Source organism: Pituophis catenifer, unplaced genomic scaffold (assembly GCF_029215685.1).
Source record: "Pituophis catenifer annectens isolate HBS135680 unplaced genomic scaffold, rPitCat1.0.hap2 SCAF_3, whole genome shotgun sequence".
NCBI lineage: Eukaryota > Metazoa > Chordata > Lepidosauria > Squamata > Colubridae > Pituophis > Pituophis catenifer.
In genome coordinates, this window is record NW_027256883.1 from 21144389 (window position 1) to 21158887 (window position 14499).

At 36.5% G+C, this 14499-nt stretch overlaps 1 protein-coding gene across 1 annotated transcript in view; it reads left to right on the forward strand.

Annotated features, from left to right (window-relative positions):
- The window catches only part of CSMD3 (CUB and Sushi multiple domains 3), a 700075-nt gene that overhangs the window by 448465 nt on the left and 237111 nt on the right, over positions 1-14499 (forward strand). The window contains exons 15-16 of the mRNA XM_070942050.1: positions 1512-1706; positions 8206-8344. Coding sequence (XP_070798151.1) covers positions 1512-1706; positions 8206-8344 — 334 coding nt within the window. The remainder of the gene's footprint in view (positions 1-1511; positions 1707-8205; positions 8345-14499) is intronic.

The window sequence follows — 14499 nt, forward strand, 5'->3', positions numbered from 1 at the left end:
TTAATTTGCTTTCCTGCAATATCTACTTCTACTACAACTGCATCACAAAATAGACTTCCTATGAAATGAATGTTTGGCTTAATTTCCTTCTTTTTTTCAAGCCACAGTATCAAAAAAGCTATAGTAACATTCTCACACCTTATAAACATGGCAAAGAGAGTGGATGTCTAATTTTATTGCAATGTATAGATTTGTGGTAATGTAAAGTAATACACAACTTTATGCTATTAATAACAATATAACTTTGTGCCTTTTCCAAAGTGACACTGGTGGCAAGAGCTGTTAATACTAAGTTGTCAAAGAGTAACTGAAGAACATTACATTCCAATTGGCTCTGATGGATGTCATAGCAGATTGTTATATAAAATTACTTCAATGCCACAAGTGATTCCGGTTTTGTTTCTGACATGTTTCCAAATTTTTGCCTAGTGACAAATGTTATCCTAAATTAAGATACAGTTCTTTCCCAATGAACTTTTAAAATTCATTTTTAGTACCAGTTCTTTGTTCTTAAACTTGAATGACACCTTTCCATGTTTTGAATTAAAATTAAAATTTTATTTTCTTTCTGGAAAAAAAAAGGATTCAGGAGTTTTAGAATGTAACTGTACAATAAATAGCCATTGGATCTTGTGCATTATCTTATATAAATAATTATATCCCATTCTGTCTACGATACCTCCTTCAGTCTCCTCTTGAAACCATACTAGTTAACTTATTAGCAGTCACTCTTGTAGGTGAGTGAAAAGAGTTGTGGATCATTAAACACTGATGACAACTGCAAAAACTCTTTAGAGTTGCACTGATTATTCTTCCTTCCTCTCTCTCTCTCTCTCCTTTTCTTTTTCTCTCCTGAGAGAGATGAAGAATATACAACCTGAATCAGAAATTGTCACAGTTCTTGTTCTGCTTTTAAATTATGAACTGTTTGACAAATTGCTATTGCCCTCAAGCCACTTGACTTTGTCAACAGTTGACTCTCTGTCTCATTCATATGAATAGGAGAAGGGGTTTCTACTTAAAGGGTAATTTTATGGTAATTTATTGTTTTGGAATATAAAACTTTATGCATTACAAAACAATTATAATGATACCTTTAGGTTTAGTGTTTTTAATTTTGCATCCACTTAGTAATAATAGTAAAATTATCAATTTACTTTGCTCGTATATGAATACAAAATATGTTGCCTACAATTGCCATATTTAGGACTTATCTAAATTTTGAATATGGAGTTTACCACATAATTACCAAATTAAAACAGACACCACTGTGGTCTTGGGCAGCGTCTGCCTGCCTGCCTGCCTGCCTGCCTGCCTGCCTGCCTGCCTGTCTGCCTGCCTGCCTGCCTGCCTACCTACCTACCTACCTACCTACCTACCTACCTACCTACCTATCTATCTATCTATCTATCTATCTATCTATCTATCATCTGAAATGTCATTCTCACATACAAAGAAGAACATGAAAGTAATTTTAATTATTCCTTCCTTGTCTTTTTTGTGTTTTAAAGCATTTGGACATAATGAGTGCCCTGATCCTGGTATACCAATCAATGCACGTCGGTTTGGAGACAATTTTCAACTCGGAAGTTCTATCTCTGTGATTTGTGAAGATGGTTTTATTAAAACTCAAGGAACTGAAACAATTACTTGTGTTTTGATGGATGGTAAAGTCATGTGGAGTGGACCTATCCCTAAGTGTGGAGGTATTTGTAACTTTTTTTTATAGTTTTTGTGTTACAGTTAATATATATTGTATATTAGTTCTTAATCTGCCATCCTTTTTTTGTCATGATGATGATGAAATTTGCAAATATCATCTGATATGATTATCTTGAATGATAATCTAAGTTACTAAATATTGCATATATTAAATATTCGATATAGGAAGATAAATACATGCTGGTCTTTTTTCATATGTTTATTCAGATTCCATATTTGAATCTGAATAAACAGTTTGCTCATTGTCATATGCAAAACTTCTAGGTCCATAAATATATTTTTCTTAAAATACTCAAATATCTTTATACTGACTGGTTTGGTGGCCTAGAGGTAGATTGTGGATCAGGAGATTGTGAGTTCAATCCTAGATAGTGGATTTCTTTCTCTGTACACAAAGAGAAAATATCTCTCTGTGAGCTCTGTGTAGGTGTTAGGAAGGGCATCTGGCCAGTAAATGCTCAGCTCTATTCCATTATCCCAACTGTACCCCAAATTAAGGGATTACAGGGTCAATTTTTTAAAAAAAGCCTCAATTATTTTTACACTGCCATGTCAAAATACCATAACTTCCTATGTGGTTTCAGGTAATATATCAATATTTTATTGTTATCAGTTACATAACTGAGCTGAATCAAATTCTTTTCTTTAAACATAAAAAATATTTATCAGCTGGTACCATATACACTCCTTAATTTATTTATGAAAGAAAATTTAAAATTTCTTGAAGTTGTTAGTAACCTACTTTTAGCTTATTTTTTAATGTAAGCATTAAAATTAAAGAAGTGCCCTATTAATGTTGTGCTCAATCATTCAGTTAATTTAGTAATACAGCCTATCATGGTCAATTTAATATAACAACAATGTTTTGTTTTGGCTGTTACTGTTTTGAAGGATAATAGAAACTGATTGTTTTCAATAATTATTTATAACATTTTAAACATGTTAGCCCCAGAAGTATTTCCAGTTACATGAAATCATTATATCTAAAATGCATTTCCTGGGAATATACAACAGATATTTCTACTGAAGTTCCATTTCTTATTTGATAAGCAAATAACATATTATCATGTTAGGAATTATTTTTCTACACTAAGTATTATTTTTAATACAATAGTAAATGTAATTCTATGTGATTAAGATTGTGGTACTTGAACAATTGTGTTTTGATAGGATTTCAGGAATGTTCACTCTTGCAAAAGCTATTTCTGCTTCAGATAAACTTCAGTGAAACATTGATAACATTCTGAATTATAATTATAGCATGTTTATTCGATTAAATGCAAATAATATCCTATGTTATTTGGGTATATACAGCGATAGGCCTGATTTTATCAAAAAATGTTCAAACATTCAAATGGAAACTGCTGGTTTTTTAAAATCGATCGATCGATCGATTTATCTATCATCTATCTCATGTCACACAAATTCCTCTGTTTCAGAGAATTAGAAAATATATAATATAATATTTTTATTTTAATATTTAAATAGAGTTTTTTTTGTCTGAATTGGTAAAAAGTCTTGTAACAAAGAAAAATATTGTGCATATGGAAATATATGTCTTGGGAAAGAAAAAGTTTGTACAAAGTTAGTTTTATCTTATAAACAGATGGGGATAAAAAGAATCTTACCTGGATCTGAAAAGAGATTTGACAAATGCCTCATTAAAGGAATAATGTGTAGTTAAAGAATATGATTTTTTTTAAAAGATTGGTCCAATAAAACCTTCTAAGGATTTATTTGAACCAATATATTTCAGTGTTTGTCAATGGAACATCAGAGTATTCTAGTAACATTCTTCAATTGGAACGGCAATAATTAAAATAGCAAAAAAAAATCACAATGATAGTATAAATAAGGAATATTAGGAGGAAAAATATTCCAGGTTTTACAACATTCCTAGATTGTTGAATGAAAATGTTTAGTCACAAGGAGGAAGGGAAAATGTTATGTTAAGAATAATGATAGAGAATACATCTTTCATTCACACTTGGAAGACTGTATACAGTTCTGATAACATCTCACAACATCTTAAAAGAAAAGAGTACTGGCTGAGTAGAAACAAGCAAATGTTTCCATCAAATTTATAAGCTTAGTTGTAAATAATTTAGGAGGTAACATTAGTGCTGCAACTCTAAATTAGGTAAAAAAAAAAATCTACAGAAAGTTTGTCTTTCCTATAATTCATAGCTGTGAGTTAAATACATCTCAGGAGAGTAGATCTATTTCAGTCTGATAGTAATAGACAAAGATATCCATAATATTCAAATCATGGCTCATAAGCCAAATAACTGTTTGCAAAGAACAGAGTAAGGAGAAACCAAGAATCAGTGGCTACAAAACAGATCTAGTAGTAGAAGTGGAAGGAGCCTGGTGGCACAGCAGATTAAAGCACTGTTATTAACATCAAGCTGTCTGCAATTACTGTAAATTCAAATCTCACCAGGCTCAAGGTTGACTCAGCCTTCCATCCTTTCTAAGGTAGGTAAAATGAGGACCCAGATTGTGGGGTCAATAAGCTGACTTTGTATAAATATACAAAAGTATGAAGGCTATTGCTTAACGCATTGTAAGCCGCCCTGAGTCTCCGGAGAAGGACGGCATATAAATCAAATTAAAAAAAAAAAAAGAACATTATTTCCAACCATAAGAGAAGACTGTGGAATTTTAGGCCTTTTCAATATTAGAGAAGATGGCACTGATTTCACTCAAGGAAATGTGATGCTCCCTGCTGCTAAGCTTTTGTTAGCTAATGACACATTCTAAGTTTTAACTGACTCCCAAATTCAGAATTCATCTCCTTGTTCTCAGAATTGGCAACCTGTGCTGGCTTTGAGCTATTATTTCCAGTGACTAACAAACTGTTGACTCCTCAACCATAGGCTACAGTCTATCAGGCTCTTGTTATCTTCAGAGTTCATAACATCACCCAATAAAGATGCATGGGAGTAATTGAAAAGACATCAACTAAGACTTAATGTAATATTGTTCAAACATTACTCTATTTGGCACTCAAGACCAGTTATGGGGACTACTGTGCTACTATGACCCAACATTGATCAATGTGAAGAATAAAATGCAGCAGACAATTTTGATCTTACATTTTTACATTCAGAAATATGTTCACACAGCCATAATCATGCCAGGTCATTTTTTAATGATCTTTCAGGCACACTGACAACAAACTACCTTGCCCAATCTCTTCATGGAAATATCCCAAAGGTGCTTTTCCAAAAAACAACTGAACTTCCTTTCCTTTCTTCTTTTGAAAATGGTTTGCTTCTCATCCAAGAAGCTTCTTCAGTTTTCGAAGGAAAAATAAAGTAAGTCCAATTGCCTTTTGGAAAAGCATCTTTGGGACAACCATGACCTGGATGATTGAGAATCTCCATAGATATTAGCTCATGGCAATATATTCCCTTATAAGAACAAGTACAAGCACATATTTTACCTTACTCAAATAGATTTCTCTACTGATTTTGTTTTTCAAAAATTGCTAGTACGTAATATTGTAAATACATAAAGGAGCTGTTGCCATTTCAGAATCCATTCATCTATCAAATTTTTCACAAGAACCTGCTGTTGAGTCACTCACATTCTCTCAGAGAAATTAGCTGTTCTTTGTTGTGTGTGAGTGGGAGTGATAGGAGGGGGCAGAATCCATGTTCAGGCTTCATGAAACTAAATAGGGCTCCTAATAGAATGATAAATTCTTTCATTATCGCTGCAAAGTATGAATTCTTTTCAGTTTCATTTCAGACAGTATGAGGGTATGATGAATCCCAGGATATGTAAAAATGGTCAGTTTTGTGAAGGAAGATGTATGAGAAGGGGTTGGAGGACATAAAATGTACTGTACAAATAAAGAACATTTTAGCATTTAAAATATTTTATTTGCATATTTTGCTTTGACAAATTGAGATCATTTTTAAGAGCAAAACATTTTTAGGGATGGGCACGTTGATGAAAGCAGGGTCCCTTTAAATGTGACATCATGACACTCATAGAAATGGCAATGGCACAACACAGCTTTGATCGGATTTACTGGTTTTGAGTGCCACTGCTTTTAGTAATAAATTTTGTAATAACCATAGAAGAGCATTCAGTGTTAATATTACCATACTGCAGAGTAGTAATTTAATGGGGTTTTTTTATCCAAAATACTGAACGAAAATACATATCTGGTTGGAAGAAATGATAAAACAACATATAGACCTGAAACGAGAGATATTTTTGTTGGGCATCCTACCAGAAAAATATGATAAAAAGACTACATATTTGATCTTGCATATACTAACCACAGCCAGAATTGTATTTGCGCAACAGTGGAAAAATGAAGAGATCCTGTCTAAGGGGAATGTAATTAAGAAATGGATAGACTAACACTTATTATTAAAGACAAAGAAGAAACTGAATACTGTTTGATATGGAACATATTTTATCAATGGCTAGACAATAGAAACAAACGTTAGAAAGGAGGAGATACAAAAAGAGGAAATGTTAAAGAGGAAAATTATTAAAGAAGATGATGTTAAGTGTTAAGTATTAATGTTACTATATTATTATGTTATTATATTATTAACATGATGGAGATGAATTATCACAACAAAGATGTATAATATGACTATATATAACTGTACCCAGAACACACAGTTTGATGAAAATTGAATGTGATATAAATAAAACGTCCTCCTGGATGCACGGCTGTCTTTAGAAGAGCATATGACGGCCGTGGCCAGGGGGGCTTTCTATCAGGTTCACCTGATACGCCAGTTGCGTCCCTTTCTGGATCGGGACTCCCTACGCACAGTCACTCAAGCACTTGTCACTTCCCGCCTGGACTACTGCAATGCTCTCTACATGGGGCTCCCCTTGGGGTGCACCCGGAGGCTGCAGTTGGTCCAGAATGTGGCCACGCGGGGGATTATGGGAGCGACGGGGCGCTCCCATGTGACACCTCTCCTGCGCAAGCTGCACTGGCTTCCTGTGGCCTTCCGGGTGCGCTTCAAGGTGTTGGTGATCACCTTTAAAGCGCTCCATGGCTTAGGGCCAGGGTATTTGCGAGACCACCTTCTGCCGCCAATAGCCTCCCACCAGCCGGTTCGCTCACACAGAGAGGGCCTCCTCAGGGTGCCGTCGGGCAGACACTGCCGGCTGGCGACCCCCAGGGGGAGACCCTTCTCTGTGGCGGCACCAGCCCTCTGGAACGACCTACCCCCTGAGATACGCACGATATCAGACCTCCAGACTTTCCGTCGGGCCCTAAAAACACACTTATTCCATCTAGCTGGGCTAGCTTGATCCCATCCTCTCAGTTTTAATTGATTCGGTTTTAATCTGGGTTGTTTTAAATTATTTGGGCCAAAATTATTTAATTGTTTTTAAATTGTTTTTTAAATTTTATATACAATGTTTTATTTTGGCTGTGCACTGCCCTGAGTCCTGCGGGAGAAGGGCGGTATAGAAATAATAAAAAAATAAAATAAAAAAAAATAAAACAAAAACAAATAAAACTTGTAAAAAAAAAGAATAGTAATTTAATGACTTATTTAGAAAAGCACATTGGTTGTGTAGCTTGTGATGAGATATAAAAATATAGTTCAGAAGTGAAACTGAAAATCCTCCCCCTCAAAAAAAATAAAATACCAATCATGGGAAGGACGTATTGAGAAAAGGCAAACAAAAATTTGAAGCTTACAGTAGTCATAGTAGGACAAGACCATATTTCATTCTCCCTCCTGTTTCTGTTATTCCTAACATCTACAAAAAAATGTTGCACAGATCCTTGTGTGGTAGGGCCATGATTTAAAAGCAAAATTAAATAAATGAATGCAAATTCTATCTTGTCCTCAATTAAATTAGTGAGTTGATGAGAGTGATAAAATCTGAATTAAAGGTAAAGGTAAATGTTACCTTTGCACATATGTGCTACTCGTTCCTGACTCTAGGGGGCGGTGCTCATCTCTGTTTCAAAGCCGAAGAACCAGCACTGTCTGAAGACGTCTCCATGGTCATGTGTCCAGCATGACTAAATGCCAAAGGCGCACAGAGCGCTGTTACCAAAGGTGGTCCCTATTTTTCTACTTGCATTTTTTACATTCTTTCGAACTGCTAAGTTGGCAGAAGCTGAGACAAGTAACGGGAGCTCACCCCATTACATGGCACTAGGGATTCAAACTGCTGAATTGTTGACCTTTCGATCGACAAGCTCAGCGTCTTAGCCACTGAGCCACCGTGTCCCTAAAATCTGAATTAGGGACTCGTTATTCTGTTATATAGGATTGCAATGCCAGTTTATGGCTCCCCTAGATTATTTCTAATTTTATTTGATTTATGCTTCACTTTGACTCAAGTTTATCTGAAGATAAAGTAGCTTCTTCTTTCCAGCCTTCCTTTCTGCTCTTGTGATTTCCTTTTATTTCAGAAATCTGAGCATGATGACTGTTCTAGCCCGACAATAACAACTTGTTGTTTTCTTTTTTATAGCTCCATGTGGTGGACATTTTGCAGCCCCCAGTGGAGTCATCCTTTCTCCAGGCTGGCCTGGCTATTATAAAGACTCCTTGAATTGTGAGTGGGTGATTGAAGCAGAACCAGGACACTCTATCAAAATTACATTTGAAAGGTCTTGACAAAAGCTTTCTTTTTCCTCCTTCTGTTTTTTTTTTTTTTTTTTTTTACTTTTAACTGATGGCCAGGAGATTACAGCAGAAAAATAAAACCTTGATTTAATGGACCCGTAGGGTAGGAGAGAGGTGTCCATTGCTTCTGAATGTCCATTAAATCCAAAAGTTTTTTGCACTGATGTATGTTCTTTTTGTCATGGCATCATTACATATGAGACAAAATCAGGAGGTTTACCATGATTTTCATGATTTGTGGCCTCATTATACAAATAGTCTAAATGGGTTATTCAGGCAATTATATCATTACACAGTGATGCCAATTGGCATAGTTACATAAATTTAAGAGAATTTTCTGCTAAGAATGCAATGCTTAAGAATGTCTATTGCATTTTTTTTCCCCTAAGATGCTCTGGTAAAAACACCTTGTCTGTTGAAACTGGAGTTAATTAAAACTTTTATTATTATTGATTTTGTAGCAGAAGCCAATTTTGGTTAATCATGTTTTCTTTTATTTGCACTTCAGTAAAAAAAAACAAAAAAAACTTGTAGAGGTGTCTGGGTCATTGAATGTACAACACTGTTATGCAATGGATTCAATGATAGAGGATATTTACTCTAATTTCATGACTTAAGGGTTTGATGGAGATGGAGTGGTTGCTTCTATTTTGTAAGGTCAAAGTGATAGAATTCCCCACTATTCTGTAATGTATTTTAATGATAGTGCTACAATTAGGATGTACTCATATACAAGGTATTAGATTATAGTAAAGGCATCTACCCAGTGATGAAATCCTCCACGAGTTGCCACTGGTTCACTGCCCACGCATACACGCTGCATGTCAAATGTGGGCTGTGTGCATTCATGCGCAGTGCGTACCAAACACATGCTGCATGCGCGCACATGCACAATACACACCAAATGTGCGCTTTGCGCGGAAAAAATAAACTGTTTGAAGGTAAGTAGAACAGTGAATGGAGAGAACAGCTGTGCTGCGATGTAGATTTGCTAGAAAGCAGGATTTCCTGCTTTCTAGCAAATATAAATCGCACGGCTCAGTTGATCATCAGAAATACCGGTTCAGACGAACCACTAATTTTTATTACTACCGGTTCGCCTGAACCGGTGCGAACTGGTAGCATTTCACCCCTGCTTCTACTAAGGTTCTGTAATGTCAGGACAGAATACATACATATGTGTTTAGAAAATTGTCTCTTTCTTCAATATTTGTTTTTAGTTTTAATTTTTTAAAACTCTTTTGTTTGTACTGCTTTGCTTGTCTAAGACATCATAATAACTACAAACTAGGTCTCCCAATGGGACTTGCCTCCTTTTATTGAAATATAGTATTTTTATACAGTTTTTATGTTTTGAAGTGTGTACTGCCCATTGAGACTATGATTGGTGGTCTCTAAATTTGATGAATGAATGAATAAATTAAATTAAAATAAAATAAATAACAACTTAGATGTGTAGATCCAGAACACAGCCTTCCTTTGTGATACGTGCAATATCCTGATGGTTACTAATTAGTCATGATGGCTTCATATTCTGTCCATTGATAAAAAGCATTGTGTATTTCAATGATATTTGGTGGACAATACAAAGAAATTAGCTTTGTGATTATCTACTTTTTGTGAGATTACCATAAGTATCTTATGGGTCATTAAAGGATGAATACAACTGACTATGACTCTTCCTATGTTTGAAATAAAATCTAGACATCTTCACTAAAAAAAAAAATCTAGACATCTTAAATACCGATGTTTGAGAAGACCTAGTACGATATAGGATGTAATCTATAAAATGGTGGGTTACATTAAATGTATCATTTTAAAACATGTCATAACAGTGGTAATTATTTTTTAAAGAATTTTTTTGCATGTATGTGTAGATTGACAAATGTTTAGGCAGGATTTGTCAAGGACTTAGGGTAGACAGGTGTTGCTGTTTGATGGTATTAAAGCAGTGGTGAAATCTAAAATTTGTTACTACCGGTTCTGTGGGCGTGGCTTGGTGGGGGGGTAATGTGACTGGGTGGGCATGGCCTATTTTTTTTTTACTTTTAAAACCATTTTTTACATGTAAAACCATGTAAAAAAAAGGCTTTCAAAAGGCTCTGACGATCCCAGAGGGTTTTAAAAAACCCTCTGACGATCAGGCAACTCAGCTGGGATCATCAGAGCTTGGATCGTCAGAGCCATTTAAAAGAAAAAAAAATTTTTCAGCTTGGATCGTCAGAGCTGAGTTGCCTAATCGGCAGGCAACTCAGCTGGGATCGTCAGAACTTGGCTTGTCAGAGGCATTTAAAAGAAAAAAGCCTCTGATGATCGTGCGGCTCAGCTGGGCATGGGGAGTGGGGGCAGGGATTTTTGCTACCGGTTCTCCAAACTGCCCACCGTCATTGCTACCTACCCACCCGAGCCGGTCCGAACCGGGAGCATTTCACCCCTGTATGAAAGGTATTATTGCAGGATGTAAACTGTTCCAAGTAAAGCTGCTATTTCTAAATGATTGGTGGTGGATTTTGTCAATGGCAATGGTGTTCAAGTGGTGTTCCAGATGTTTTGGAATTATTATTGCTTTGTGATTGTTGTTGCTGCTACTGTTGCTTTTCTCAGTCATCTTCAAAACTCTTCTTCATAATTCTGAAAGACGTATCTCGAAAAAGATGGAAAGAAAGGGAAAGAACAGAAATACTAAAAGAGGAAAATCTATATTTTGATCGCTATTTTTCCCTTCTTTTCCTTTTTTTTTTTTATTGACTTCACTTTCTCTAAACCTATGGTTCTCTACTTCATACATAGGCAATGCTTTGAGATTCAACTTTGCCCCTATACTCTTTGGAAGCTAGTCAGCACAACTTGTAATGTACTGATATCACAAACCGAACATCTGCCTTTGATTAGGTGGAGATGGAGATGTGAAGCTTCTCCAAATACATTCCTATTCTTATATTTAAAAAAAGAAAGAAAGAAAAAGTACTGGAAGGCCCTTGTAGGAATTACAGATTGCCCCACCCTGTTGTACTTTTCTCATGTAGAACGGAATATTGGCTTATAATAGATATATTTCCTTTGTGCATGCTAAAATGCCCTTAATCCTAAACACCGAAAAGTCTAAGAAGTAAATAGTTTACTTTAACCTTTGCAAACAAATTTTTCTCATGGGACTTGCCCATAATAAATAAATTCACAGAAATTATAATTTGCCAAAATAACATGAAAAGTTAGTTTATTTTATAGATTTTTATCACCTATCACAATTCAAAGGCTCTCACCACATTACAAGGGAGTAAAAACATAACAGCAATAAACCACTCTAACTGCAGCTACTCCTAATAATCAGAGTTCAATGATTGATGGAAAATAATATTTCATGAACTATCTGTTTCCACCTCCAAATATCATCTGGTGTACTACATATATTTAAATCAAAACAATAATATACAAGAATGGGGAAAAATTGTTTTTATTCTTACTGTAGCCTCAGTGTCTGTTCTCAGATACCTATGGGACATTGGTATCTGACATCAATTTTTCTTTCTTTCTCTGAATTGAGAAGATAAATTAGTTACCCCTACAATTTTCTTGTACTGATATAATTCTCAAACAGCACCATTCTTTCTGGACATTTAGTGAAATGACTGTTTCACTATATTGTTTACTCTTTAATGGTACTAAACAGTAGTTGGTTTCAAATCCTGGTGCTACTGGTTTGCTATTAAGAGCATGCGGGAGCGGGCACTCACTTTGGGAGCGTGCGGTGCTTCTGCGCATACACAGAAGGTTCTGCGCATGCACAGAGCATTTTTGATGACGTCTGGGTGGGTGGGCGGAGCCTCCTACCACTGCCACTATTGGTTTTACCAAACGGGGGTGAACCAGTAGCAACCCACCCCTTGTACTAAATTACCTAGGCCAGTGATGGCTAACCTCTTTGTCGTTGCATGCCAAAAGCGGGGGGAGCGCGGGGGGGTTGCACACATGCATGCCCACACCCATCATTCAATGTGCCCCACCCCCCACACATACACATGCTCCCCATGCTTTTGGCATGCAATGGACGGGGGCCACAGTCGGCCCATTTTTTGCCAGGCTCCAGAGGCTTTCTTCGAACATGGGGAGGGCGAAAACGGCCTTTACTCCCTCCCCGAGGCCCTCTGGAGGCTGGAAACGGCCCATTTCCCTACTTCCAGTGGGCCCAGAAGGTCCAAAAATCAGGTGTCTGGCATGCACACATGCACGCTGGAGCTCGCTTGCCCACATATATGGCTCCGTGTGCCACCTGTGGCACGCATGCCATAGGTTCGCCATCACGGACCTAGGCAAATCCCTGCTTCTGAGGGCAGGGATTTGGCTAAATGATCCAGGTTAGCCAAATTCTTTAAAAAAAAAAACCCAAAAAACCAAACCCCATAGTGAATAAAATCTAATTTACATATTCATTTGTTTGCAGAAGGTCTGACATCCATTTTCAAAGCTATCTTTCAAGTTGAAAATTCATGCATCTGATCCTGAATAAGACGCTAGGTTCCATAGCTTTAGAGAACATGTTTCCCTTTTTACTTCAATTGGAAAAGTGATGACATGATCTGTTAAACGTTACAGGTTGATGTATTATCACAAAAGTGGGGAACAACTAGAGAAGGGAATATGAATTAGTACTTTTTTCTTAGTGTGACAATTGAAACATAATTATTAGAGTTTAAATGCCAGTAGTTAATCAGCATGTTGTTAAGTACTGTATTAGACTAATGATCTTGGATCTTGCTCATGAAACCATTAATTCATTTCCCAGAATATTATTGTACTGTATGTTTCAAATCTGATTACAGGTAAGCTTAATGTTCTTTGGATTTTCTTAGTTGCTTTGATACTGACTTTTGTTTTTTGTTTTGATTTGCTACATCTGAAGAAAGATATTAAACCTGAGCTTATACTTCTTTATAATTAAAGTATGTTTGATTTTCATCATGAAATCTCATTTAGTAGAGAGGCATATATGCACTTGACAATTAATATATTGAATCAATTTTCAAGAAATCATTTGCTGAATCAGATACACGCATTACTCTTTTAAATGTAATTTTGCCCTAGGCAATATAGTGAAAATACTTGTCTTTGCAGAACAGTTAGCATTAGTAATGTTTTCCCCCAATTTTGGTGTTTGTTTCTTAGTGGGTGTGAGGGAGTGGAGAAAATTACTATTCAGTCGTGCCTGATTTAATAATTCATCGAGTGCTCTCTATAAAAACAAGACACTCAGTTTCAGCTTCAGTAAACAAAGTTCAACAGAACAGATTACACATTAAAGACCAGCTGCATGAAAAAAATATTGTAATGATTCAGTACAACCCTATGGTTTTTCAGAAAAAGATAGTTTAGAAGGCACTTGAAACTCACAATATAATCTTTGAGTGATTTAGAAAAAGTTAAGTTAGGTTTGGTCTGCAATCTTCAGGTTTTTCTGGGGTGACAACTCTGCTTGAAGATCAGGTGGCAGCTGTGGTTAGAAGAGCCTTTGCCCAGAGACATCTTGTCTGCAAGTTGTGCTCATTCTTAGATTGGGATATGCTGCTCATAGTCACTCATGATTTGGTCAGTTCCCAAAACTAATACTTCCATGTCAGAAGGACAAGGTGACATAACCTCTGCCTGGGGGGTGTCCAGTTGGGGGCTCCTTTCTCATTCTTGTGAAGTTGCCCACAGAAGTGGTACCCATTGATCTACTTGTGGTCACCAGTTTTCAAACAGCTGGATTGGTGGGAGCTGAAGCAAGTGACAGGAGTGCACCCTGCCCCGTGGCAGGGTCTTGAACTCGAGGCTGCTGATCATCAGCCCACTGTTCTAACCTCATAAGTCACTGAACTCCCAGTTCCCAATTAGAGATTGCAATGCACTCCATGTGAAGATGTGCTTCAAGAAAATGCAGAAGCTGTGCTGTTCCAGAATGCAGCAGCATAGGCAGTAACATTACATCCGTGTAACATGGCTATGGTGCGGTGATTCCCAATAGGCTTGAGTTCAATTCATGCCCTGCAAGGAACTGATGCATTTTGCTCAATCCTATTAGGTTTGGCAGAGTGATCATAGCCATGTTATGTCTGCCTTATTCCGTAGGCATCCCTGATAAAATGGATGGTCTCGATTCTGT